Source organism: Tursiops truncatus, chromosome 2, assembly GCF_011762595.2.
Source record: "Tursiops truncatus isolate mTurTru1 chromosome 2, mTurTru1.mat.Y, whole genome shotgun sequence".
Classification (NCBI taxonomy): domain Eukaryota; kingdom Metazoa; phylum Chordata; class Mammalia; order Artiodactyla; family Delphinidae; genus Tursiops; species Tursiops truncatus.
This window is the reverse complement of record NC_047035.1, coordinates 87684651-87710392: the sequence shown is the minus strand read 5'-3', so window position 1 is coordinate 87710392 and position 25742 is coordinate 87684651. Positions and strand designations below refer to the sequence as shown.

General features: G+C 40.6%; 1 protein-coding gene across 6 annotated transcripts; it reads left to right on the top strand.

The window, feature by feature from the left end:
• The first annotated feature begins 6370 nt into the window (after positions 1-6370).
• Positions 6371-21544, top strand: GATM (glycine amidinotransferase). Of its 6 annotated transcripts, XM_073800897.1 has the most exons (11): positions 8127-8262; positions 10070-10136; positions 13951-14168; positions 14263-14458; positions 15306-15496; positions 16466-16603; positions 16745-16909; positions 18194-18257; positions 18719-18835; positions 18948-19012; positions 20805-21544. In XM_073800897.1, the coding sequence occupies exons 3-11, from the start codon at positions 14130-14132 to the stop codon at positions 20952-20954; spliced, it is 1125 nt and encodes a 374-aa protein (XP_073656998.1). In that variant the 5' UTR covers positions 8127-8262; positions 10070-10136; positions 13951-14129; the 3' UTR covers positions 20955-21544. The 6 variants fall into 6 exon arrangements, with proteins under 6 accessions (XP_073656995.1, XP_073656994.1, XP_073656996.1 ...); XM_073800894.1 differs by lacking the exons at positions 10070-10136; positions 13951-14168 and adding an exon at positions 6371-6556 and having other exon boundaries at positions 8044-8256; XM_073800893.1 differs by lacking the exons at positions 10070-10136; positions 13951-14168 and adding an exon at positions 6371-6556 and having other exon boundaries at positions 8044-8262.
• Positions 21545-25742: the final 4198 nt, after the last annotated feature.

Below are 25742 nucleotides of genomic sequence, written 5' to 3'. Positions count from 1 at the left end.
AAATAGAATAGACAAAATGCAAGAAACATTTAACAAGGACCTAGAAGAACTAAAGATGAAACAAGCAACGATGAACAATACAATAAATGAAATTAAAAATACTCTAGATGGGATCAATAGCAGAATAACTGAGGCAGAAGAATGGATAAATGACCTGGAAGATAAAATAGTGGAAATAACTGCTGCAGAGAAGAATAAAGAAAAAAGAATGAAAAGAACTGAGGACAGTCTCAGAGACATCTGGGACAACATTAAACACAGCAACATTCGAATTATAGGGGTTCCAGAAGAAGAAGAGAAAAAGAAAGGGACTGAGAAAATATTTGAAGAAATTATAGTTGAAAACTTCCCTAATATGGGAAAGGAAATAGTTAATCAAGTCCAGGAAGCACAGAGTGTCCCATACAGGATAAATCCAAGGAGAAATACACCAAGACACATATTAATCAAACTGTCAAAAATTAAATACAAAGGAAAAATATTAAAAGCAGCAAGGGAAAAACAACAAATAACACACAAGGGAATCCCCATAAGGTTAACAGCTGATCTTTCAGCAGAAACTCTGCAAGCCAGAAGGGACTGGCAGGATATATTTAAAGTGATGAAGGAGAAAAACCTGCAACCAAGATTACTCTACCCAGCAAGGATCTCATTCAGATTTGATGGAGAAATTAAAACCTTTACAGACAAGCAAAAGCTGAGAGAGTTCAGCACCACCAAACCAGCTTTACAACAAATGCTAAAGGAACTTCTCTAGGCAAGAAACACAAGAGAAGGAAAAGACCTACAATAACGAACCCAAAACAATTAAGAAAATGGGAATAGGAACATACATATCGATAATTACCTTAAATGTAAATGGACTAAATGCTCCCACCAAAAGACAAGATTGGCTGAATGGATACAAAAACAAGACCCATGTATATGCTGTCTACAAGAGACCCACTTCAGACCTAGAGACACATACAGACTGAAAGTAAGGGGTTGGAAAAAGATATTCCATGCAAATGGAAACCAAAAGACAGCTGGAGTAGCAATTCTCATATCAGACAAAATAGACTTTTTTTTTTTTTTTTTTTGCGGTACATGGGCCTCTCACTGTTGTGGCCTCTCCCGTTGCGGAGCAACAGGCTCTGGACACGCAGCCTCAGTGGCCATGGCTCATGGGCGCAGCCGCTCTGCGGCATGTGGGATCCTCCCAGACCGGGGCACGAACCTGTGTCTCCTACATCGGCAGGCGGACTCTCAACCACTGCGCCACCAGGGAAGCCCCCAAATAGACTTTTAAATAAAGACTATTAGAAGAGACAAAGAAGGACACTACATAATGATCAAGGGATCGATCCAAGAAGAACATATAACAATTGTAAATATTTATGCAACCAACATAGGAGCACCTCAATACATAGGGCAAATACTAAAAGCCATAAAAGGGGAAATTGACAGTAACACATTCATAGTAGGGGACTTTAACACCCCACTTTCACCAATGGACAGATCATCCAAAATGAAAATAAATAAGGAAACACAAGCTTTAAATGATACATTAAACAAGATGTACTTAATTGATATTTATAGGACATTCCATCCAAAAACAACAGAATACACTTTCTTCTCAAGTGTTCATGGAACATTCTCCAGGATAGCTCATATCTTGGGTCACAAATCAAGCCTTGGTAAATTTAAGAAAATTGAAATTGCATCAAGTATCTTTTTCGACCACAATGCTATGAGACAATTACAGGAAAAGATCTGTAAAAAATACAAACACATGGAGGCTAAACAATACACTACTTAATAACGAAGTGATCACTGAAGAAATCAAAGAGGAAATAAAAAATACCAAAAAACAAATGACAATGGAGACATGATGACCCAAAACCTATGGGATGCAGCAAAAGCTGTTCTAAGAGGGAAGTTTATAGCAATACCATCCTACCTTAAGAAACAGGAAACATCTCGAATAAACAACCTAACCTTGCACCTAACATAATTAGAGAGAGAAGAACAAAAAAAAACCCAAAGTCAGCAGAAGGAAAGAAATCATAAAAATCAGATCAGAAACAAATGAGAAAGAAATGAAGGAAACGATAGCAAATATCAATAAAACTAAAAGATGGTTCTTTGAGAAGATAAACAAAATTGATAAACCATTAGCCAGACTCATCAAGAAAAAAAGGGAGAAGACTCAAATTAATAGAATTAGAAATGAAAAAGGAGAAGTAACAACTGACACTGAAGAAATACAAAAGATCATGAGAGATTACTACAAGCAACTCTATTCCAACAAAATGGACAACCTGGAAGAAATGGACAAATTCTTAGAAATGCACAACTTGCCAAGACTGAATCAGGAAGAAATAGAAAATATGAACAGACCAATCACAAGCACTGAAATTGAAACTGTGATTAAAAATCTTCCAACAGACAAAAGCCCAGGACCAGATGGCTTCACAGGCGAATTCTATCAAACATTTAGAGAAGAGCTAACACCTATCCTTCTCAAACTCTTCCAAAATATAGCAGAGGGAGGAACACTCCCAAACTCATTCTACGAGGCCACCATCACCCTGATACCAAAACCAGCCAAGGATGTCACAAAGTAAAAAAACTACAGGCCAATATCACTGATGAACATAGATGCAAAAATCCTCCACAAAATACTAGCAAACAGAATCCAACAGCACATTAAAAGGATCATACACCATGATCAAGTGGGGTTTATTCCAGGAATGCAGGGATTCTTCAATATACGTAAATCAATCAACGTGATACACCTTATTAACAAATTGAAGGAGAAAAACCATATGATCATCTCAATAGATGCACAGAAAGCTTTTGACAAAATTCAGCACCCATTTATGATAAAAACCCTGCAGAAAGTAGGCATAGGGGGAACTTTCCTCAACATAGTAAAGGCCATATATGACAAACCCACAGCCAACATCGTCCTCAATGGTGAAAAACTGAAAGCATTTCCACTAAGACCAGGAACAAGACAAGGTTGCCCACTCTCACCGCTCTTATTCAACATAGTTTTGGAAGTTTTAGCCACAGCAATCAGAGAAGAAAAGGAAATAAAAGGAATTCAAATCAGAAAAGAAGAAATAAAGCTGTCACTGTTTGCAGATGACATGATACTATACATAGAGAATCCTAAAGATGCTACCAGAAAACTACTAGAGCTAATCAATGAATTTGGTAAAGTAGCAGGATACAAAATTAATGCACAGAAATCTCTGGCATTCCTATACACTAATGATGAAAAATCTGAAAGTGAAATCAAGAAAACACTCCCATTTACCACTGCAGCAAAAAGAATAAAATATCTAGGAATAAACCTACCTAAGGAGACAAAAGACCTGTATGCAGAAAATTATAAGACACTGATGAAAGAAATTAAAGATGATACAAATAGATGGAGAGATATACCATGTTCTTGGATTGGAAGAATCAACATTGTGAAAATGACTCTACTACCCAAAGCAATATACAGATTCAATGCAATCCCTTACAAACTACCACTGGCATTTTTCACAGAACTAGAACAAAAAATTTCACAATTTGTATGGAAACACAAAAGACCCCGAATAGCCAAAGCAATCTTGAGAACGAAAAATGGAGCTGGAGGAATCAGGCTCCCTGACTTCAGACTATACTACAAAGCTACAGTAATCAAGACAGTATGGTACTGGCACAAAAACAGAAAGATAGATCAATGGAACAAGATAGAAAGCCCAGAGATAAACCCACGCACATATGGTCACCTTATCTTTGATAAAGGAGGCAGGAATGTACGGTGGAGAAAGGACAGCCTGTTCAATAAGTGGTGCTGGGAAAACTGGACAGGTACATGTAAAAGTATGAGATTAGATCACTCCCTAACACCATACACAAAAATAAGCTCAAAATGGATTAAAGACCTAAATGTAAGGCGAGAAACTATCAAACTCTTAGAGGAAAACATAGGCAGCGCACTCTATGACATAAATCACAGCAAGATCCTTTTTGACCCACCTCCTAGAGAAATGGAAATAAAAACAAAAAAAAACAAATGGGACCCAATGAAACTTAAAAGCTTTTGCACAGCAAAGGAAACCATAAACAAGATCAAAAGACAACCCTCAGGGCTTCCCTGGTGGCGCAGTGGTTGAGAGTCCGCCTGCTCATGCAGGGGACATGGGTTCGTGTCCCGGTCCGGGAAGATCCCACATGCTGCGGAGCGGCTGGGCCCGTGAACCATGGCCACTGAGCCTGCACGTCCAGAGCCTGTGCTCCACAACTGGAGAGGCCACAACAGTGAGAGGCCCGTGTACCGCAAAAAAAAAAAAAAAAAAAAAAAAAAGACAACCCTCAGAATGGGAGAAAATATTTGCAAATGAAGCAACTGACAAAGGATTAATCTCCAAAATTTATAAGCAGCTCATGCAGCTCAATATGAAAAAAACAAACAACCCAATCCAAAAATGGACAGAAGACCTAAATAGACATTTCTCCAAAGATGATATACAGACTGCCAACAAACACATGAAAGAATGCTCAACATCGTTAATCATTAGAGAAATGCAAATCAAAACTACAATGAGATATCATCTCACACCTTTCAGAATGGCCATGATCAAAAAATCTACAAACAATAAATGCTGGAGAGGGTGTGGAGAAAAGGGAACCCTCTTGCACTGCTGGTGGGAATGTGAATTGATACAGCCACTATGGAGAACAGTATGGAGGTTCCTTAAAAAACTACAAATAGAACTACCATATGACCCAGTAATCCCACTACTGGGCATATACCCTGAGAAAACCATAATTCAAAAAGAGTCATGTACCAAAATGTTCATTGCAGCTCTATTTACAATAGCCCGGAGATGGAGACAACCTAAGTGTCCATCAACGGATGAATGGATAAAGAAGATGTGGCACATGTATTCAATGGAATATTACTCAGCCATTAAAAGAAACGAAATTGAGCTATTTGTAATGAGGTGGATGGACCTAGAGTCTGTCCTACAGAGTGAAGTAAGTCAGAAAGAGAAAGACAAATACTGTATGCTAACACATATATATGGAATTTAAGGGAAAAAATGTCATGAATAACCTAGGGGTAAGACAGGAATAGACACAGACCTACTAGAGAACGGACTTGAGGATATGGGGAGGGGGAAGGGTGAGCTGTGACAGGGCGAGAGAGAGTCATGGACATATATACACTACCAAACGTAAGGTAGATAGCTAGTGGGAAGCAGCCGCATAGCACAGGGAGATCAGCTTGGTGCTTTGTAACGCCCTGGAGGGGTGGGATAGGGAGGGTGGGAGGGAGTGAGTTGCAAGAGGGAAGAGATATGGGAACATATGTATATGTATAACTGATTCACTTTGTTATAAAGCAGAAACTAACACATCATTGTAAAGCAATTGTACTCTAATAAAGGTGTAGAAAAAGAAAAGAACCCATCTGAAAAAAAAATGACAGCTCTTAATTACTTATTAAAAATAAGTAATTACATATATTGTAGGCACAGACATGAAATACTCTCTGTCCCCTCTCCTTCTAAAAATATAAATGTAAAACCGAGTTCTCTAGTTTTGCACAAATCTGCAGCAATTAAAACTTTGCACTGTTTGGGAGCTACTTTTCTAACAAATGTATCTTTATCAAATTGAAACAAAATTTAAATACATGAGATAGAAGGGAAAAAAATTCCCTGTAGTCCTCCCTCATTTCTGGCCCACATTTATCTCTATTTTCATGACTGACTTTCTCAAGCCAGGGACACATGGCCGAAGACTATGAAACGACAAGTATTCCGAAGAACACGTAACAGGCTAGTGGGTGGACCACGCAGCACCCCGGGGAGCGGATGACCTGAGTTCCAGACTTGGTCCCCTCCAGGCTCCATCCCGGTGTTGCCCTAAGAAGCCACCTAAACTTGAGGTGGTTTCGTTCACTGCAAAATGAGGGGAGTGGATCAGTGCACAGAGATGAATTTAAACGTGAGACTCTACTCACGCTTTGCATATTTAAATCCATAAATGTAAATTTAAAACCATACATGTATATATCATTACTTGACTCGTCAGAAATCGCGTCCTCCTCCCCGTCCCTGAGACTGGGGGCCTGGTTCGGCGGACCCGGGCGGGGCTGGCGGAGCTCGGCAGAAACCAGTGGGCGGACTGACAAGCTAACAGAGGGCCAGCCCGGGGGACTTGACCCCGCGTCCCCCGCTCTCCCTGCCGTTCCTAACTCCCGAGCGGCCCCGCGCGCAGCAGTGCGCTCCGCGGCCCCGCCACCTGCTCCCGGCAGCCAATGGGGCGCGCGGGAGGAGGGGGGCGCGCAGGAGGAGGAGGTGGGGGCGGCCGGGGCGGGGCGAGGCTACAAAAGGCCGAGCACCGGGACACCCTGCTGCGGGCGCGCTCTCGGGGCACTCGGAAGGAGGTGGCCGAGCGCTGGGCACAGTCGGCTTGTGGACCAGGCGGGCACGAGACGATGCTGCGGGTGCGGTGTCTGCGCGGCGGGAGCCGCGGCGCCGAAGCGGTGCACTACATCGGGTCTCGGGTGCGTGCGCCGCCGCCTCATCGGGCAGCCGCGTGCTCTCTTCCCCCTCTCCTTTCCTGGCTTTCCCCCGCCAGCCTTGCACGACCCTGTCCTTTCTGGGCCCCCTTGGAAGCTCGGCTTCAGGAGCCTTTGCCGGCTGCCGGAAGCTTGGCGGTGTCCCAGGGGAAGGGGGCGTGCGTTGGGGCCACACCCAGTGGGCACAGCTGCGGTGTACGCGCCTCGGGTTGCGTTGGCCGTCAGCGCGGGGGGCGCCGCCCTCTCCAGCCGGAGGGGGCGAGGGCGACAAGCAACACGGCTTAGTGAAAAAGGGCGGCCTTTTGGCGGCTCATCGCTATGGGTGGGCAGAGAGTTGGGCATGCGTGTACCGTGGATGGACGGGAGAAGGGGCGAAGTGGGACTTGGGGACGGAGGGGGAGCGAGCAGGCTCATTCCAAGTGTAACGTGGAGTCCCGAGTCGCGAGAGGAGTTGGAGCGAGTTCGGTCTGTACCCAGATTTCTGCCCGGTCCTGCCCTCCGCTTTCCTGGTATGCAAGCACGCGCCTGCAGCAAACCCTCCCTAGCTCCTGGGACGGGAATAGCCAGGCAGTTTGGCTTCCGCCAGCAACTGGCTTCAGAACAGCTGTCACTCCCTCCTGCTTTTTAGTCTCCACCCTGGCTCCCCTCCTGCCTCCTTCCTAAGGCTTTTAACAGAACCGGATAGAGATTTGTGGGGTTGAGGTTTGCCCAGTGTATGAGGGACTCTCCCTGATCTAGAGTTTATGGGCTCTACATTTTCAAAAGCCTTTTTTGAAGTTCTTAGATCTCCTTCCTAGTTGTTTAAGTTTGTACCTGGGTTAGTTAATCCTTATCTTGCCTGGGGTACTGTGGACCATCTGTAAAATAAGCCTGTGGCACTTGGTCACTCTCTCATAATTGCAGTGCCAAATAATGTGAAGTGTGTGTCCGTGAGGACAAATTGATGGTTTGAAGCTGATTATTCTGAAAGATAAAGTCATTTAAAATGCTTCTATAGTTTCATTTGCGTGGGGCGGGGGGAGAGGATCCTAATACTAGTAACCTTTGGTACTGAAAGGGACAGGAGGCTCCCTCCCACAGCTGGACTTGGCAGGGAGATCCGGAGCCACTTTCTGTGGTTTTCTGGGAAGAAGGGTGACCCATCATCTGCAGAAAACTTGCTTAAGGCCTGATTGCAGAAAACCATTCCGAGATATAAATGGGGGTGTATGGTCGTTGGGGACAAAATCTTCTGAGAAGTTTTAAAGAGTTATACCAATTAACATAATACATAAAAAGATAATGTATAAATAAACACAAAAGTAAAATCTGTAACCCCACTACCCACCTATCCACTAACATCTCGGTTTACATTCTCCTAAAAGATTTTAAATGCCTGGCTGTGTTATCCTGGGTTTTCATCCTACCTCTACTTCCCCCTCCCCCAAGTACTGTGCAGGACCACACAATAATCTTTTCTTTGTTCTTGGAAGCTTGGAAGAACTGTAACGGGATGGGTGCAGCGAACTTTCCAGAGCACCCAGGCAGCTACGGCTTCCTCCCGGAACTCCTGTGCAGCTGACGACAAGGCCACTGATCCTCTGCCCAAGGACTGCCCTGTCTCCTCTTACAACGAATGGGACCCCTTAGAGGAAGTGATAGTGGGCAGAGCAGAAAATGCCTGTGTTCCACCATTCACTGTGGAGGTGAAGGTAAAGCCAGGGTTTCTCATGTCTGAGCGGGTTCATTCCTCATGGTCTGCAGTCTGGCTTCTGCTCCCACTCTCCTCTGTAACTGTGTTCACTTTAGCTTACCCAAGACTACCCAGATCCAGTGGCTGATGATATCTAACTTGGCATCTCTGCAGTATTTGACACTATCTACACCAATGATTACTCCCTCCTTCAGGTTTGGGGAGACCGTTGCGGGGGGTGGGGGGATATTAGTTCTTTCCCTATTCCTCACATCTTCTTCCTTTACGGTCTGTAATGTTGGGCTGAACAGAATTTCACTGTAGCTGTTCTCATAGCTTCCTCCCACCCCTCCACTCTGGTCCAGATCTCTCTCCTGAATTCTGTCCATATGAACACGTTAAACTCCTTGTTGGATATTGCCACTGGACCTCAAACATGGCACATTTGAGTTCAGCTGCCAGCCACTCTGCAAAACTGGGACGTTCTTCATTCCTTCCTTTCAGTTTTGGGCATTCCTATTTATTCAAGCTAAAACTTTTATTTATTTCTCCTTCAGTCACATCCTCCACATCCATTCTCCAAGATCGAACAAGTCTTTTATCAAAATGAACCTCACCTCCATCCCTCTGCTACTGCCTTAGGTCAGGATCTCATCTACTGCCTGGACTATTGCAGTGAACTCCTAACTGGTCTCCCCTATTTGCTGCACTCTCTAAACCACCTCTAGCTTCTATCAGAGTTAATTTTTTTTTTATAAATTTACTTATTTATTTATTTTTCGGTGCATTGGGTCTTCATTGCTACATGTGGGCTTTCTCTAGTTGCGGTGAGCAGGGGCTACTCTTCGCTGCGGTGCGTGGGCTTCTCACTGCGATGGTTTCTCCTGTTGCGGAGCACGGGCTCTAGGCACGCAGGCTTCAGTAGTTGCGGCACGTGGGCTCAGGGCTCCAGAGTTATTAGCACAAAAGAACTTGTTTTCCATTTGGAGAGGTATGATGTTTATTACGTAGAAATGAAGACTAATACTAAGTATCTTATGGCAACTAGCTGTCAAGGCAGTTGAATTCAAATACCAGGAGAGCTAAGGGAAAAGCAATGACCAAATGCTGAATAGTTAGGAAGTCTTCTTCCTAAACGAAGAAAATAATTCTTGAGTTAGACCTTGAAGAGAAGGTAATAGAAAAAGTCATAACTTATTCTAGTTGTTCTGAAACTACCTTTGGTTTTGAAATTTGATGAACAGATTAATTTATGTATCATCCACATGTTTTAAAAAGGCACGATCTTTTTAAAGTCTTTTGTTTTTTAGTAAGTTTATTTTATTCATTTATTTTTGGCTGTGTTGAGTCTTCGTTGCTGGGCGCGGGCTTCTTCTAGTTGTGGTGAACAGGGGCCGCTCTTCATTATGGTGCGCAGGCCTCCCATTGCGGTGGCCTCTCCTGCTGTGGAGCACGGGCCCTAGGCGCGTGGGCTTCAGTAGTTGTGGCTCGCGGGCTCTAGAGGGCAGGCTCAGCAGTTGTGGCGCACAGGCTTAGCTGCTCCGTGGCATGTAGGATCTTCCCAGACCAGGGCTCAAACCCGTGTCCCCTGCATTGGCAGGCGGATTCTTAACCACTGCGCCACCAGGGAAGCCCTGAAGTCTTTTCTTGAAAGGAAGTCCCATCCCCTAACCATTTTAATTGGGTGGAATTAAATTTCAAATTCAAGCAATAATTTATCCTTCTATTTGTCTTTAGAATAATTGACTTTTATATCATGTGATCTTATGGAATCAGAATTCTAAGACATTATTTTGAGTTCTTTGTCACTTGATTTATGATTTTAGATTTTGAAATTTCATGGACTTTTGGAAGGTGTGCCAGGCTGAAGTCAGGAGATCAGGATTGAATTAGGTATTTGATAAAAGCTTATTAGCTAATCTCAGTTAATCAGCTATTTGACCTTGTGATCTTGATTCCACAAATTTCTGGGCCTCACTAAAATGAAGATATTAAGAGGGTTGCTATCTACCTAATGAGATTAAATAGGAAGGTAAAAGGTTACATGTTATTTATTTTTAAAGGACAAAACTACAACTCATTATAGTTGTATGGATGCAATTTGCCAAGTCTGTTGAGGGTATAATAATTGTAGATAATAGTAGCTTTAGCGGTATTGATTTCATTCATTTGTCTGGTTATTTCTGCTTTATGACATATAAGAAACTAGGTATCGAGGGAGAGGAAATTAAATCTAAGACATGCATGGCCAACTAGAAGGTCTTACCTTCTAGTTGGAGAAAAATGACACAGACATATTAATCAGTTTGGGACCAATGAAATATAAAATAGTGTAGTAAACCATTTATAGGCAGTTAGAGCATAAGATATGTTGGAAGATGTAAGTGCTAGAAAAATTTTATGGGAATGAGGAACATAGTCATCAGGAAGCACAATTTTTGAAAGCTTTGTGGCTTTTTATTCTGCAAACATGGTGAATACTTTCCATCAAATATGTGCTTTTTGTTTTGCTTTTGTCTTTTTTTTCTAAAGCCCTTGATAAAAGGACCTTTTAAAAATACAAAGTCGAGTGGGATGAATTGGGAGATTGGGATTGACATATACACACTATTATGTATAAAATAGATAACTAATGAGAACCTACTGTACAGCACAGGGAATTCTACTCAGTGCTCCGTGGTGACCTAAATGTGAAGGAAATCCAAAAAAGAGGGGATATGTGTATACGTATAGCTGATTCACTTTGCTGTACAGCAGAAACTAACCCAACATTGTAAAGCAACTATACTCCAATAAAAATTAATAAAAAAAATACAAAGTCGATTAACGTTAATGTAATACCAGTTTGCAGCTGGATAAATAATGTTTCTATTGAGATTTCCTAGCCTTCCAAAGACAGTATTTAAAATTCACTTGGCAAACACCTCTAAAGGATTTTAGGCTCTGAAAGACTATCAGGTTTCTAGGAGTGCAGCCACATGTCTGCAAAAGATTATTAAAAACATCCCATGCTAAGCATTTAATATAGTGTTTTTTTATCTTGCAGACACTTGGTAAATGATTGCTAACTTACTTAGCAGGGTTGTAAAGGAAGTGTAAATAATTTCCAACTATCTCTTGGAAAATGTAGTCTGGCCTGATCACTCAGACTTTGTCCAACCTTAGCCAGAGTATGAACTATACAAGAGAATTCACACTTGTTCAAACAACTTTTTTCTCCCAGGGAAGTTTATATTTATCAAGCAAGCTTCACTCTGCACAAACAGTCACATGGGATACTTTGGAATGTGTCCAGCAAGAAAACATGGCTGTGCAGCAGAAACTATTTCACCCAGTGTTAAATTTTCAAAGACTTCTTGTCCCCTCGTGGACTGTTAGAGATGTGCCTGGCATGAGAAGGAGGAAGTGGTGAATGGATGAGTAGTACCAGGATGTGTCTGAGAGGAATATAAAGAGTCATTATTATCCTCTCCTCTGGTTGCTACTGCAGGACCTCCTAGGAGTAGAAAACAGTAGAGTGCTCTTGTTTTGTTCTGTTTTTTAAAAGAGTGGATTGATCTTAACAAGCAATCAAATTTTTAATTCTGATAACATTTTTCATGGGCCAGAAATTGAGCTTATTGTTTACCTATAGATCTTCAAAAGTAAAGCAACTAACTGATCATTTAGACAGGGTTTGGCAAGGTTTTTCTTTACAGGGCCAGATAATTAATGTTTCAGGCTTTGCAGACCATAGGTCTCTGTCACAACTACTCCACTCTCAACTCTGCCACTGTAGTGCAAAACCACCACAGGCCATATGTAAATGAGTATTTCTGTGTTCCATAAAACTTATTTGCATAAACAGGCAGCAGTCCAGATTTGACCCATGGACTTTAGTTTGCCAGCCCCTGTTTTAGAGCTTCACTGGCATCTCCCTGTTTGCTGAAGACCTGTTTTTCAGATTCTTATTCCCTCCCCAGCAGGCTCAGCTCCAGCCTAATTGATGTGAACCTAGGTACTGAACTAACAAGAGGCAGGTCTGCTTCCATATGTTTGATATTTATCAGGCTGAGGTGAAAGTGGAAGTAGAGACATATAATCTGGAAGAGACATGGTCTTTGACGTTAAAGAGCTAGACATCTAGATAGTCTGTCTCATTACCCAGTTTCCCCTTCTTTATGGCACTTACCACTGTCTGAAGTTATCTGATTTGTAATAATGGAAACCTCATCGGACATGATTAGGACTAGTGGTTGGTTAATCAATGATATAAGGAAACACTTTAAAAACACCTGCTTTAACACAGACCTACTAGAGAATGGACTTGAGGATACGGGGAGGGGGAAGCGTAAGCTGGGACAAAGTGAGAGAGTGGCATGGGCATATATACACTACCAAACGTAAAATAGATAGCTAGGGGGAAGCAGCGCATAGCACAGGGAGATCAGCTCGGTGCTTTGTGACCACCTAGAGGGGTGGGATAGGGAGGGTGGGAGGGAGGGAGACGCAAGAGGGAAGAGATATGGGGACATATGTATATGTATAACTGATTCACTTTGTTATAAAGCAGAAACTGACACACCATTGTAAAGCAATTATACTCCAATAAAGATGTTAAAAATAAGAATAAAATAAAAATACCTGCTTTAAACATTTTTTAAAAACTTAAAACATATAAATGTACGTTGCTTTGCCAATCTTTTGATGAAGGTCCAAGGCTTTTTCTTAGCATTTGGATCTTCTGATTGGAATTCTGCTTTGTGTGTCTTAATAAATTATATCCATGTGTGTCTCCTACATTTCCCAATGTATTTTTTAATTTGACTGAGAACCTTGCACATGGAAAACAATCTGAATGAAGAATCCTTCCAGACTGTTCCACTTTTGAAAACCAGTATTTTATAGTTGTTGTACCTACCCTAATTCAATAGTAATTTTTAGCAAATTGATTGAGCCTTTTTAAAGCATTCAACCGCTTTCCATTCAGTTGTCTTTTAAAATGCGTATAACCCTTGGACACTTCCTAAATGTTAAGATTTGTTTTTCAGCTACTTAAAAATTTGGGGATTTGCTTATCAAATCACTTCTTTTTTTTTTTTTTTTTTTTGCGGTACGCGGGCCTCTCACTGTTGTGGCCTCTCCCATTGCGGAGCACAGGCTCCGGACGTGCAGGCTCAGCGGCCATGGCTCACGGGCCCAGCCGCTCCACGGCATATGGGATCTTCCTGGACCGGGGCACGAACCCGTGTCCCCTGCATCGGCAGGCAGACTCTCAACCACTGCGCCACCAGGGAAGCCCTCAAATCACTTCTTTTTATGGTGAAAGGACCTGAAGCACTATGAAAGCTTAGATGGATTGGGAGAAGAGAGGTTGGTGGGCAGAGACACTTTGGCAGGGAAGTGTAGGCAGCACTAAAGGTAGACTTGCACCGCTGCACAGGTTTGCCAAGTGGTGATTCTGTTGAATGAGAAAATAATCAATAATGGCTTTTTAAGAGAAACAAAGCATAGTTGAGAGAATGTCCCTAACCTTTAAGGGAGCAGTGTCCTATTTTCCTACAAAGTATCTTGAAGTGTTTTTTAGACAGAATTCTGGGATGCCTGGGTAGCCCACGGTTTTATCTTCGTATAGGTGTGCTTTTATTAAGCTGTTTTGTTTGTTCTCTTATTTGATTTCATTGAGACTGTCTAATGGGAGCGTCCATGTCCTATTTTGTCTATGAAGCATGTAAAAAGTGGCCCAAGAGCGTTCCAAGCCCATATGAGGGCAGACATGCTGTGTGTGGTAAGGCATGAGATCTCAGGCAGAAGGAACAAAAGGTCTCAAAACATCCAGAGAATTTAGAGATCTTCATTCAACAAATATTGAGTGTCTTCCCAGAGTCAGTGTGCTTGGTTCTGGGGATGAACACTGCACCAGATGTGGTCTCAGTCTCAATTCCAGTAAGTTATACAAGTAATTGTTCACAACCTATGAACCTATCTTGAGCTGTAATTTTTTCCTGTAAGTATTTCACTTACTTTCTTCTGGTTCTAGGCCAACACATATGAAAAGTACTGGACTTTTTACCAAAAGTATGGGGGCCATCATTTTCCCAAAGATCATTTGAAAAAGGCTGTTGCCGAAATTGAAGAAATGTGCAATATTTTAAAAATGGAAGGAGTGACAGTGAGGAGGCCTGACACCATTGACTGGTCCTTGAAGTATAAAACTCCTGATTTTGAGTCTACGGGTAAGTGATACTGGATACTTTAACTGCTAGAGTCTTAATTTTTTAATTTCTCTCAATCTGTAAGGAGAAAGCTCTGATTATTTCTCAGAGATCCCTTTGTTTTAATAATCCTTCAAAACTTTAAAGATTATTTAGGAACAGTTTGGTTCTTTTTGGTAAGACTTAGAGGTACACATTTTAAACTCTATTGTAAATCTAGAATTTCCTTGAAAGAAGCAGTTTTTCTAAACTTCATGAGCATTTCCTTACATAAGACCAGTGGATTCCATTTACTTTTCCTCAAGAACAGAAATTAAAAGGGGAACAGAAACATTCCCATCTTATTTTTAACTGACACTGCTGCAGGATTGTTTTTGTGCCTGAGTTCAGTGTTGTTTTTTTTTAAAAAATATTTATTTATTTATTTGGTTGTGCTGGGCCTTAGTTGTGGCAGGTGGGCTCCTTAGTTGCAGAGTTTGGTGTGTTCTAATTTACAGTTGTATAAGTGATCCTTGGCCCAATTTTCATCTTGTGGTACTGATATTCCCTGAAAAACTCTGTTAGGAGTTACAAAAGGTGAAAACTTGGTGGTTCAAGATGTCTTTGACCAAGAGATGCTTCTTTTTCTCTTTTCTTTTTTTTTTTTTTTCTATTTGGCCTGGCTTCATCATCCCCACACAGAATTCATGTTAACAGTCTAGGATGTATCATTTAATATTTTTTCATTTGCGTAAAATTATGTACATATACACGTATAGGTTTTCTGTAATTTTTATTTTTTACCAAAGAATGAAATCACATGATATAGACTCTTCTGTCTTGGAAATTAGCATCACTGAAGTTGCTCTGGAACTTTCTGGCCTGACAGGTTTATATGGTGCGATGCCTCGAGACATCCTGATAGTTGTGGGAAATGAGATTATCGAGGCTCCCATGGCCTGGCGCGCTCGCTTCTTTGAGTACCGCGCGTACAGAGCAATTATCAAAGACTACTTCCGCCGCGGGGCCAAGTGGACAACAGCTCCTAAGCCCACAATGGCTGATGAGCTTTATGACCAGGTAAGTCCCCAGTTATGGGAGAGCTTATCAGTAACTTTTCTAAATAATCCACAGAGACTGAGAGATTCTCTGATACCTTGTATTTATTATGTATTTCAGAAGCTGAGATGACCTACTTTTCGAAAACTGATTGTTTTATGATGAAAATAACAGTAAATGATAAGTTATAATAACAGTAATAATAATAGCTAACACTTATTGGTGTTTACCATGTGCCAGATCTTGAACTAAGTACTTTATTAGTTTATTTTTCACAACAACCTCATGAGGGAGTAGTTTCATTCCATTACAGGGAGGAAAACTGGTCTAAAGGCGCACAGCTATTCATTGGTGGAGACAGAACAGTCGCTAGGCTGAACTCCAGCCTCTTCTAGAAAAAGAATTTGGTCTGTAGGCCGTATTCACAGTAAAAGGAAGTGTATGTCTCTTACTAGATCACTTACTATTTGATCACTTATAGAAGGAATCAAAAAATGAAAATTTCTTTAAACCCTTTATGGGTTTAAAGACATAAGTAAGTAATGAATCTATTACCCAACCGCATACCCAGTCAAATTTGGTAGCGGATGCATGGCATCGCATTTTATGGTATGAGTTAGGCTCAGGGCCAACCTCCTTTTTCAAAAGAACAGAATGACTTCATCTTGCAGATTTTCAGTACTGTACATAGATACATAAATCATTGGATGGGTCATGGAATATTTTCAGTTTCATTACTGCCTCTGTACCACCTGCTTCCAAGTATCAGGAACTTGTCATGCCTAGTTTTTCATTTTTTTGTTGGTGGTTTGGTTTATTTTGGTTTGCTTAGCATGGGCCTACATCTTCCCATGCCTGTTTCAGTCTAGAACAGGGCCGTAGTATTTCAGGAAATGATGATGTTGAACTAATTTTCTTAGTAATGAAGGCCCTATGAGTCATCTCTTCATGAACCAAGGCACTGTGTGTGTTCATTCCTGTTCCAATTAGGATTACCCCATCCATTCTGTAGAAGACAGACACAAATTGGCTGCTCAGGGAAAATTCGTGACGACTGAGTTCGAGCCGTGCTTTGATGCTGCTGACTTCATTCGAGCTGGAAGAGACATCTTTGCACAGAGAAGCCAGGTGGATAAAGGCTACCTCGGAAACTTCTCACTTTATTATTATATTTTAAATTTCCAAAATTAAAATATTTTCATCCTATTTTTAGTTATCTAAACATAGAACCAAATCTTTATAGGTTTATGTCTCCTTTTCTATTTTCAGGTGACAAACTACATGGGCATTGAATGGATGCGTAAGCATCTCGCTCCAGACTACAGAGTGCATATCATCTCCTTTAAAGACCCCAATCCGATGCACATTGATGCCACCTTCAATATCATTGGGCCCGGTCTCGTGCTTTCCAATCCTGACCGACCATGTCACCAGGTAGGGGAGTTCTTAGGACTCTGGAAAATCAAGAGAGTTTGGCAACTGAAGGAATTGCCACTATTATTTTAAGCACTTCCGTGATTTCCTAATGGTTCTAAACGACAGATTCAGCAATGCTCACATTATTATGATCAAACATTGGACTGCTTATGTTATATTTACTACAGGATGTCCAACACTCAGAAATATACACTGTAGCCGTGATAATTAGTGTAGTGTCATCAGACTCTGACTTTGGCTGCTTGCTGCTGTCAGAGCCTCAAGTTTGTGCGTATGTGTGTGTTTTTATTGAACAGAGTGGTATTATCTCATAACTTGCAGCCGGGGTTCCTCAGCAGATGAATTGCAAACAAGATGATCTCTGCATGTCTGGGGTAACACCACTAGGCAGTGGGTGTCTTCTTCCCTCTCCAGTGGGGCTCCCTTCAGCCAGGCCCACCCTGCAGGGGAGGAGCAGAGCCACTGCACTGCAGCAGGTCTATCCCCCCCTGCAGCCTCCTACTTCTGCCCGCTGCCCCCTACTTCCAGTTGGGCGGTGAGTGATTTTGTGTTATTTGCTGGGCTGCAGTGCGCCATTGCAAAATTCACTATTTTACCATATCACTGTTCATTTCTATTCTATATATTTAGACCAATGACCAAGATTACTTATTCACTTCATTTTAATTTATTTATATATAATTTACATAAATCAATTATATATATTATTAAATATTTATTTAATATAATTTATATACTAAGTGGGTATGTGAACTAGGGATGGTTGGGTTATAATAGGTCACTAGGGACAGTTATGGTTCTTTGGGAGTATATTCCTAACATCTGTCTTTATACCATGGTCACAGACGCAAAGTGACAGACTATGAAGTGGATGGACTATGGGTTTGACATAGTCATATTTTGTTTTCTTACAACTAAGTAAGAGGAAATATTTTCATTTTCTTTAAAGAGAATTTCTCAAGGAAAATATCTTCGGTCTTTTAAAAAATCTCTGAAACCTGTGAAAAGCACAAGAATATTTTTAAAAGCTTTAACATTTCTGTTACTTTTTAATTTTAATCTGGCAATCTGAGGACTTTATGTACATTTTAACTAAGATTCAGACAAAATCATCCAAATGTTTTGAAATTTTAATTTTTAAATTTTGGCAGTTGAGAAGACAGCTTCTCAAAAAGAATTATTAATCATAAGGGCTATCAGAGACCAAGAATGATAAGAATAGTATCTATAGATTTAAGCCTCTTTGGGTTTGGGGGGGTTTTTTTTATTTTGGTCTTGCAGATTGATCTTTTCAAGAAAGCAGGATGGACCATAGTTACTCCTCCAATACCAGTCATCCCAGATGGTATGTTTACTTTTGTATACTCATAGCCTAAAATAATTACTTCAGTGGCCAAGAATCTTTCACCTATAGACAGCAGCCTGCATATTAGCAATTTAGAATATTTCTCTGGTAAGCAGTAAACTGGTGCTTGGCACTACGGGTACTAGAACAAGGCTGGACTTGTGTTCACAACCTCTCCTTCCATAGAAAATGAAAATGAAAAGACAGGAAAAATCAGTACAAAACAATTTGACGGAAAGCAAGAAATGGCTTTTTAAAGACCACAAGGTGAAATTCAAATGTGTAATGAGTATGGATTGATTCATAACATTTACAGATAGTCTTAAGATTAAAATAAATTTTCACAGGGAAACTGAACTATTGAAAGAATTGAGCTGTCACTTGAATATTCTTCACTTCTGAATCCTTGCTTTAACCAAGAATAACAGCAGACATGATTTAACGGTTATTGCTATTTTTAGATCACCCACTCTGGATGTCGTCCAAATGGCTTTCCATGAATGTCTTAATGCTAGATGAAAAGCGTGTTATGGTGGATGCCAACGAAGTCCCGATTCAAAAGATGTTTGAAAAGCTGGGTATGTACCCAGCATAAATGAAACATGTTCATATTCAAAAATATTAAATGAGAAGAAATGACATGCTAGGTCTGATGTATGAGTTATCTAATTAAATTTCTGTTCCTTTTAGAAGTACCAAGTTGTTATTTCGTAGATGGACAATATACTTCTTTTCAACAGTCACAACCTCAAAAGGTTGGAGATGCATCCCAGGCTCCTTAGACACCCCCTGAGCAATAAGTTTATCAGTCTTCTATGACTTATCTAACTTGCTGGTGCCCAAGTGTGGAGAGCTACCCCTTTGCAGATAAGCATATAGATGATTTGGCCCTTCGCCAAATAAGAAATTGTTGGGGTCCTTTAAAAGTAATTTGTCATTACATATTTTAAAGGACGTATAAGGATACAGATATAGAAGTGACTTATCTGTGTGATAAGCACTGTGAACAAAGTAATGAAATACAATAGAGGATGTCAGTAAATCATTTCAGCTTTGAACTAAAAAGCAGAACTGGTTATTGCTTGGGTGGGAATTTGCTTATCGTGGTATTCAAAATTTAGACCAGTTATCCTATACTGAGAAAAGCATTTAAAGAATTTTCATACGGCTGTTATTAGGGTGCAGAAGTGTGTGTTTATCACTATCATTCTACTTGACATATCCTAAGTGTCAAATAAAGCCAGGCAGTACACTTGTTGAAATCAAGTCATGTTTTGATTTATGTCTTATATTTCAGGTGTAGTACTCAGAAGATATTGTTTGCCCCTTTGAAACATCCCTCTTTAATGAAGTATCAGGTTAAAAAGATTAGCCCATTAGTTTTAGATTGAGCCCAGTCTAATGATTTCACCTGTAATGCTATCCCACTTTTTTTTTCGTGGCTTTTGTTAAATAAGCCAGTTGCTTGGGTTCAGTTTCCTGTCCTTTAAGATTTTATTGTTTCTCAACTTAAAATATTATTAAGTACCAAATATCTGATTTATAATTTTGTTTTTAATAAAGTCTTTTTGAACATAGGGAACTTGTTAAAGCAAATTAACTTCTCTCCAGTTCAAGGTTATATGGCTCTGGCCATCTGACTAAGATAGATATGTCTTTCTGTCAGGAAACACATGCTCATGGTTAAAAGCCCACTTCTTATCCCAAGCCCACTCCTGAACCTATGTCCAAACGCTGTTTTTACTCTTCAAAGCCCTGCTCAGTCTTACTTTCTCATGAAAGGCTTTCCAGATGACTCATGCTGCCTTTCTAACTATACCAGTGGGCCCTTTAGCAACTCTGTAGCTTAGCTTTCCTCTCAAAATAATGGATTCCTTGAGAGAGGAGAATAGATTTCCTTTTTAAAACCCCATTATGCCAAACACAACAGATTCTTCCAAAATACCATTGGTTGACTGGGCCATGTACATCATAACCATATTAATACAAATGGTGCTGGATTAAACTGATTGCCTGAGTAGCTTTGATACCTGTATGACCATACAACCCAGATGAGTTCTGTTCCATTGTTTCCTTAAGGTGGCCTGGTCAAGCTAATTGTGTCAGATAAACTCTGCTTATATGTGGGTAGGTAAAGTCAACTTTTCAGGTTGGCTAAATTACACTTTTCTTACTAAATTGACATGGTAAAATTAGAAACAGTCTGACAAAGTAGTTAAAGCATAATTCTAAAAGGCCTTGAAATTTTACTATTTGGATTGTTTCTGAACATTTGTCAGATATATCCACTCATGAAACCTGTTGACTTGTGAATAGTCAATAGAACAAAATAGACTTCAGAGTCTCTGCTGACTTTCTGGTGAAGGTTTTATATTAGCAGTGGAATAGATTAGATGAAATATAATTGACGAACAAAATTGAAAGACTATCCTGGGGTGGACTTAAGGGTTAGAACCACAGTATTCCTACCCATTTTTAGGCTCATTTCTATAGAAGAATCTTCGTGTGAGTCCATCTAACTGGCCACATCTCTCTCTTTCCATGCAGGTATCAGTACCATTAAGGTTAACATTCGTAATGCCAATTCCCTGGGAGGAGGCTTCCACTGCTGGACCTGCGATGTCCGGCGCCGAGGCACCCTACAGTCCTACTTTGATTGACCAGGCCTGCTGGGGCTTGGGGCTTGGCCTCAAATAAAACTAGGAAGCTTAGGGATAAGGTTCATTCTCCTGCTTTAAAAAGTGCATGAACTGTAGTACTTTATACAATCATATCCATAACAGGGGTCTTAAGCCTGGTTTATTTTTATTATTTTTCTTTGATAAAAGGAAGATAACCTGTGCTAGATCTTACTCTCTTCTCCTAAATATTTTGCTGTTTGGCTTCAAGCATAAAAATTTGGTGAATGTCTACCAAAACAAAAATTAGTCATTTGAGTAACTTGGCTACTAATATATTTAACCATCTACCTCTGTTTTTAATTTTCTTTCCAAAAGGCAGCTTGAAATGTTAGTCCTAATAGTCACTTTTTTTTTTCCTTTTTGCTAAACTTGTGAATGTTTGTATCACTTCTTTTTTCTAAATAAAAGACTCAGAATGTATACAGATCTTCTAGAACCAGTAATTGTCCCTTTTTCTAATAAGGAATTTTGGTAATTTTTAATTTTTTGTTTTTAAAAATAACCTAGACTATTGCAAACATTTAAGTGAATTTTCCATGAATATTTTTAATATTCTCATCTCAACATTGGTGATATTTGCTATTAAAAACCTTTTCATACAACTTACCTCATTTCAAGTGATTTATTTTAATCTCTTTTTTCTTCTCTGTCCAGAATTTTAGAGGAATATTTAGTGCAATAGGGTATAACTATCAGTTCCAATTCCTAAATTTTGATGTTCAGTATCTAGTGGATACATTGCATCTTTGGTCATCTAAGATTTGTTTACAGATGTGCAAATTATTTAAAGCACAGACTTTAAAAGCATTAAAAAAAAAACTAATGGAGGTAAAACCTACATGCGACGTGAAATAATTTTAACGTTGGATACGGTACATGTATTTTTATTCTAATAAACTTTTGTGTTACAGAATGGGTTTTATTAGAGTTTGGCATCAGTCTAATCATTTTAAGCATAAGTAAATTATGGGAATATAGCTCTTGAAACAGTGTTCTAATGCTTTGAATTATTCAATATATTCACCCCCAGTAGATAAAAATTTAAACCTAATGCTTGTATTCAGAAATGTTTAGCAGAGTCAGATTTTATTTATTAATTAATCCAATCAGTCAACAATATCTGAATGTCTTCTGAATATAAGGGACTATTCCTAGGCCCCAGAAGAGGAAAAAAGTCTCCATTCTCTAGATACTCAGTATTTTGACCCATGAAAAATCTGTGGGGTGGGGATGGGGGGAGGTATACTTTGAAGTGGTCATGGGTTTCGACCGTGCCTTTGTAGCCTAGTGTCTTTTTTCACGCACCACAGAAATACCTGCCCATTCTACACTCGACTGAATCCTGCTTAAGAAACCTTACAGGGGCTTCCCTGGTGGCACAGTGCTTGACAGTCCGCCTGCCGATGCAGGGGACATGGGTTCGTGCCCCGGTCCGGGAAGATCCCACATGCCGCGGAGCGGCTGGGCCCGTGAGCCATGGCCGCTGAGCCTGCGCGTCCAGAGCCTGTGCTCCACAACGGGAGAGGCCACAACAGTGAGAGACCCGTAAAAAAAAGAAACCTTACAATCATGTGGATTGGTGCAGTTAGGGGATATATTCCTGGGTTTAAATACTACTCTGCAATTCTATTACACACCCCTCCACATTCTCCTCAGTGGCTATTCCAGACCTTCACTTTGTTCTCTTATCATATTGCTTCATTTTTCACAGAGAAAATAGAGGCCGTCAGGTGTCAGTTCCCTCAGCTTTTCTGCTCCAATTCTCTATAGATTTACCTGCATTTGCATTCCCTGGTTAAATTCTTTCTCTCCTTGCCTGTACTAGCTAAGCTTCTAAAGAGAAAAGTTGGGTCTTCCTCTCATCACTCAACTGTACTTCTCAACCCTCTACAAAGACACTTCTCTCACTACTGCAGAGAAAGAGGTGAACCTTTTGACCAGGTCTAATCCACACAACTGTCCTTAGATTCTAATCTTTCTCTCCTCTTTCAGGAACTGGCTTCATCAGTTATCGTCTTTCTTATAACTCCAGCGTGTGTGTGTGTGTGTGTGTGTGTGTGTGTGTGTGTGTGTGTGTGTGTGTGTGTGTGTGTGTGTGTGTGTGTGTGTGTGTGTGTGTGTGTGTGTGTGTGTGTGTGTGTGTGTGTGTGTGTGTGTGTGTTTTCCCTCAGCAAATAGTCATGTTCAAAATAATCTTCAAAACTATCCCTCTGGCAATGTCACTGTCTTTTAGAGCTCAGTTTCCAGAAAGAATACATCTACTGATATGTCCACTTTTTCACCTTTTATTTACTCTTCAATCTCTTGCCATCTGATTTCTACCTTATTGCTTCAGTGTACTGCTGAGAACCCTGACCCAAGTGTCATTTCCAGTGGATACAATTCAGGCCTTACTGACCATTCCTTTGAAGGTCTCTCCTCTTTTGGGTTTCTGAGGTACCGCTTTCTCCCTCCCGGCTTATCTCACCTGTGCACAGGTCTTCCCCTCTGCATATCCACCAGTAATTCCCAGAGGCTACGTGGGAGGGGAGGCCCTAAGCCTGGATCTTCTAGTCTAGGCCTGGCCCTGAGCCCCAGGTCCTGTTCCCAACTGTCTGTGGACATTATCTGGATGTGCAAAGGCATCGCAGGCTCAACACTATCACAACTGACTCAGTTGGCCAAGCCATCCTGGACTCTTCCCTCTTCCTCATCTCATTGTGTCTCTAGCATTGGCCTTTTGCATGGTTATTAAATAAGACGATTACTTCAACAAAGATAGCTCAACTGAATGATTTAATAAAGTCTCTATTTTTAGATCCTTGGCACTCCTTGTGGTGTCCCCTCTTGTCAAAGTTGTAGAGGAAAACAGAAGCAGCCTGGTGTCCACCACACAATTGCTATCAGGTTTCTTTTCGTCATCCACCAGTCCTGCAACCTGGTGGCTTCTATGGTATCTGTAGCAGGCAGAAGGCCCACCATTTGCTGCTTTAGAGTCACGGTTTCCAGATCACTTGCCAACAACTGCAGATTGCCATTCTTCCTAGGGACCACCAAGCCTTTTGTAACTCGATGTCTAAGGAAACAGCTGTGCATATTAGGATGAACGTACTGTCATAAAAAATGAACTAAATTTAAATAAAAATATCTAATATTGCCAGGGCAGGTCTAGTTCCTTGTAAAAAAGCAAGGTATTTCTTTCAGGAATAGCCTTTTAAAAATAAAGTTCATGGATCTGACCACTCTAGTGTGTTAACTTGCAACTACATAGGAATACCACCCAATAGTTCAGAAGAATGTAAAAATACAGTACCTCAGATTTTTTTTGGTCAACTTTTTGGATGTAGAGGATCTTTTTTTTTAAGAAATTAGAAGAATATGAAAAACATTTAGATTCCCATCACAGTGCACCAACAGTAACAGTTAAACGAGGTTTGACTGCTGAAGTCTCATAGGACTTAAAATGACAGTGCTTATAAATCTATATAGTTTATTACAGGAAAAGGACACAATACAGCAATAGTATTAAAGTAACGACATGCATCACAGCCAAAGGCCATCTCACAGCAAGGAGTCCAGGGCAGCCAAGCCCGACCTGCATTTGTTAGCCTTCTGTAAGGGCTGTCTAGACACACTTTCTCAGATCCGGAACCACCAATATGAGCACGGACCATCTCAGAACCAAGGAGCCCAAGGTAGAGTCTCAACCAGGGTTTCTCATCCCCTGTTGGTCACGTGGGCATATACTTGCTATGTAACCAGTTCCAATGACAGAACCCTCTGGGTGTCTCGGACCAGGTGCAAGTCAATTTCACTGTTATCAATAAACAATGTCAAAAGCTTGCCTTGAAACTCCTCCCACCCATGGTTACAAAGCAGCACTAATAATCAGTAGGTGTTATGCCTGGACCAGAGGTCAGTGTCAGGTGGGTACATTTCTTATTTTAGTAAAAGAGTTCGGGCCAATTTCAGGTCTGCAGGAATTAACCCTCACAGCACGGACTAACCCCTCATCCATGGTCAAGACCATTTTAGGACAAAATGGTCACTCTTAGTTTGAGAGCCATTACTTGCTTGACGATATATAATCAAGTAGACAATCAAAATGTACATGAAAATTCCATGCATTTGTAATAAGCCGTGGGCAGCTGGTATGGATTTAAACAAATAGCTGAAAATTCCAGCATAAACTTTCTCATACTTCTGAACTAACTTTACAATTTGTTTGTCTACTTATTCTACAGCCATTGTATTTATGGTATGTATCTGCTGAGGGATTCAGGGACTGTAGTCGACCTACCATTGCTCAGGTCAAAATTTTCTTCATGCAGGTTCTCCTCCACAGGGATAATATCCTAAAGGGGTTTAGTTCAGTCTCCCAATATTCACATTTGATTGTCCATATCAGTATTATCACATGTTTTATTAGCTTCTACAATATCAGTTTTACCCAATTATCTAATGTAATTCTACCTTTAATCCTCCTCAGGTCAAGTTATAAGACATAGTTCTATAATTTTGTGGAACGGCCCTTCAATCACTTGTTTTCCCTCAGTTTAAAAAGCATATGTTTTGTTTATCCCCATTTTCTATTAACCCATTACTTTGAGAGTGACAAGTAATATTCTAAGCCTACTGAATATGTTTCTTTGCCTACCGTTTCACTGTATATATAGGCAGTGAAGTGTCTTGATCTGATCTGATGAAATGTAACTAGGAGGGCCAAACAGGAAGGTGATGTATATGTGTGTGTGTGTGCGTGTGTGTGTGTCTGCATGTGTGTATGTGGTTGTTGCAGTCCTTTGACAGAATTTGCAACACTGAC

Coding starts and splice junctions, on each gene's coding strand:
- GATM (XM_073800893.1), top strand. CDS start 6,488: ATGCTGCGGGTGCGGTGTCTGCGCGGCGGGAGCCGCGGCGCCGAAGCG. Junction 6,557..8,043: donor TGCACTACATCGGGTCTCGG/GTGCGTGCGCCG, acceptor TGTTCTTGGAAG/CTTGGAAGAACTGTAACGGG. Junction 15,497..16,465: donor CTGATGAGCTTTATGACCAG/GTAAGTCCCCAG, acceptor TGTTCCAATTAG/GATTACCCCATCCATTCTGT.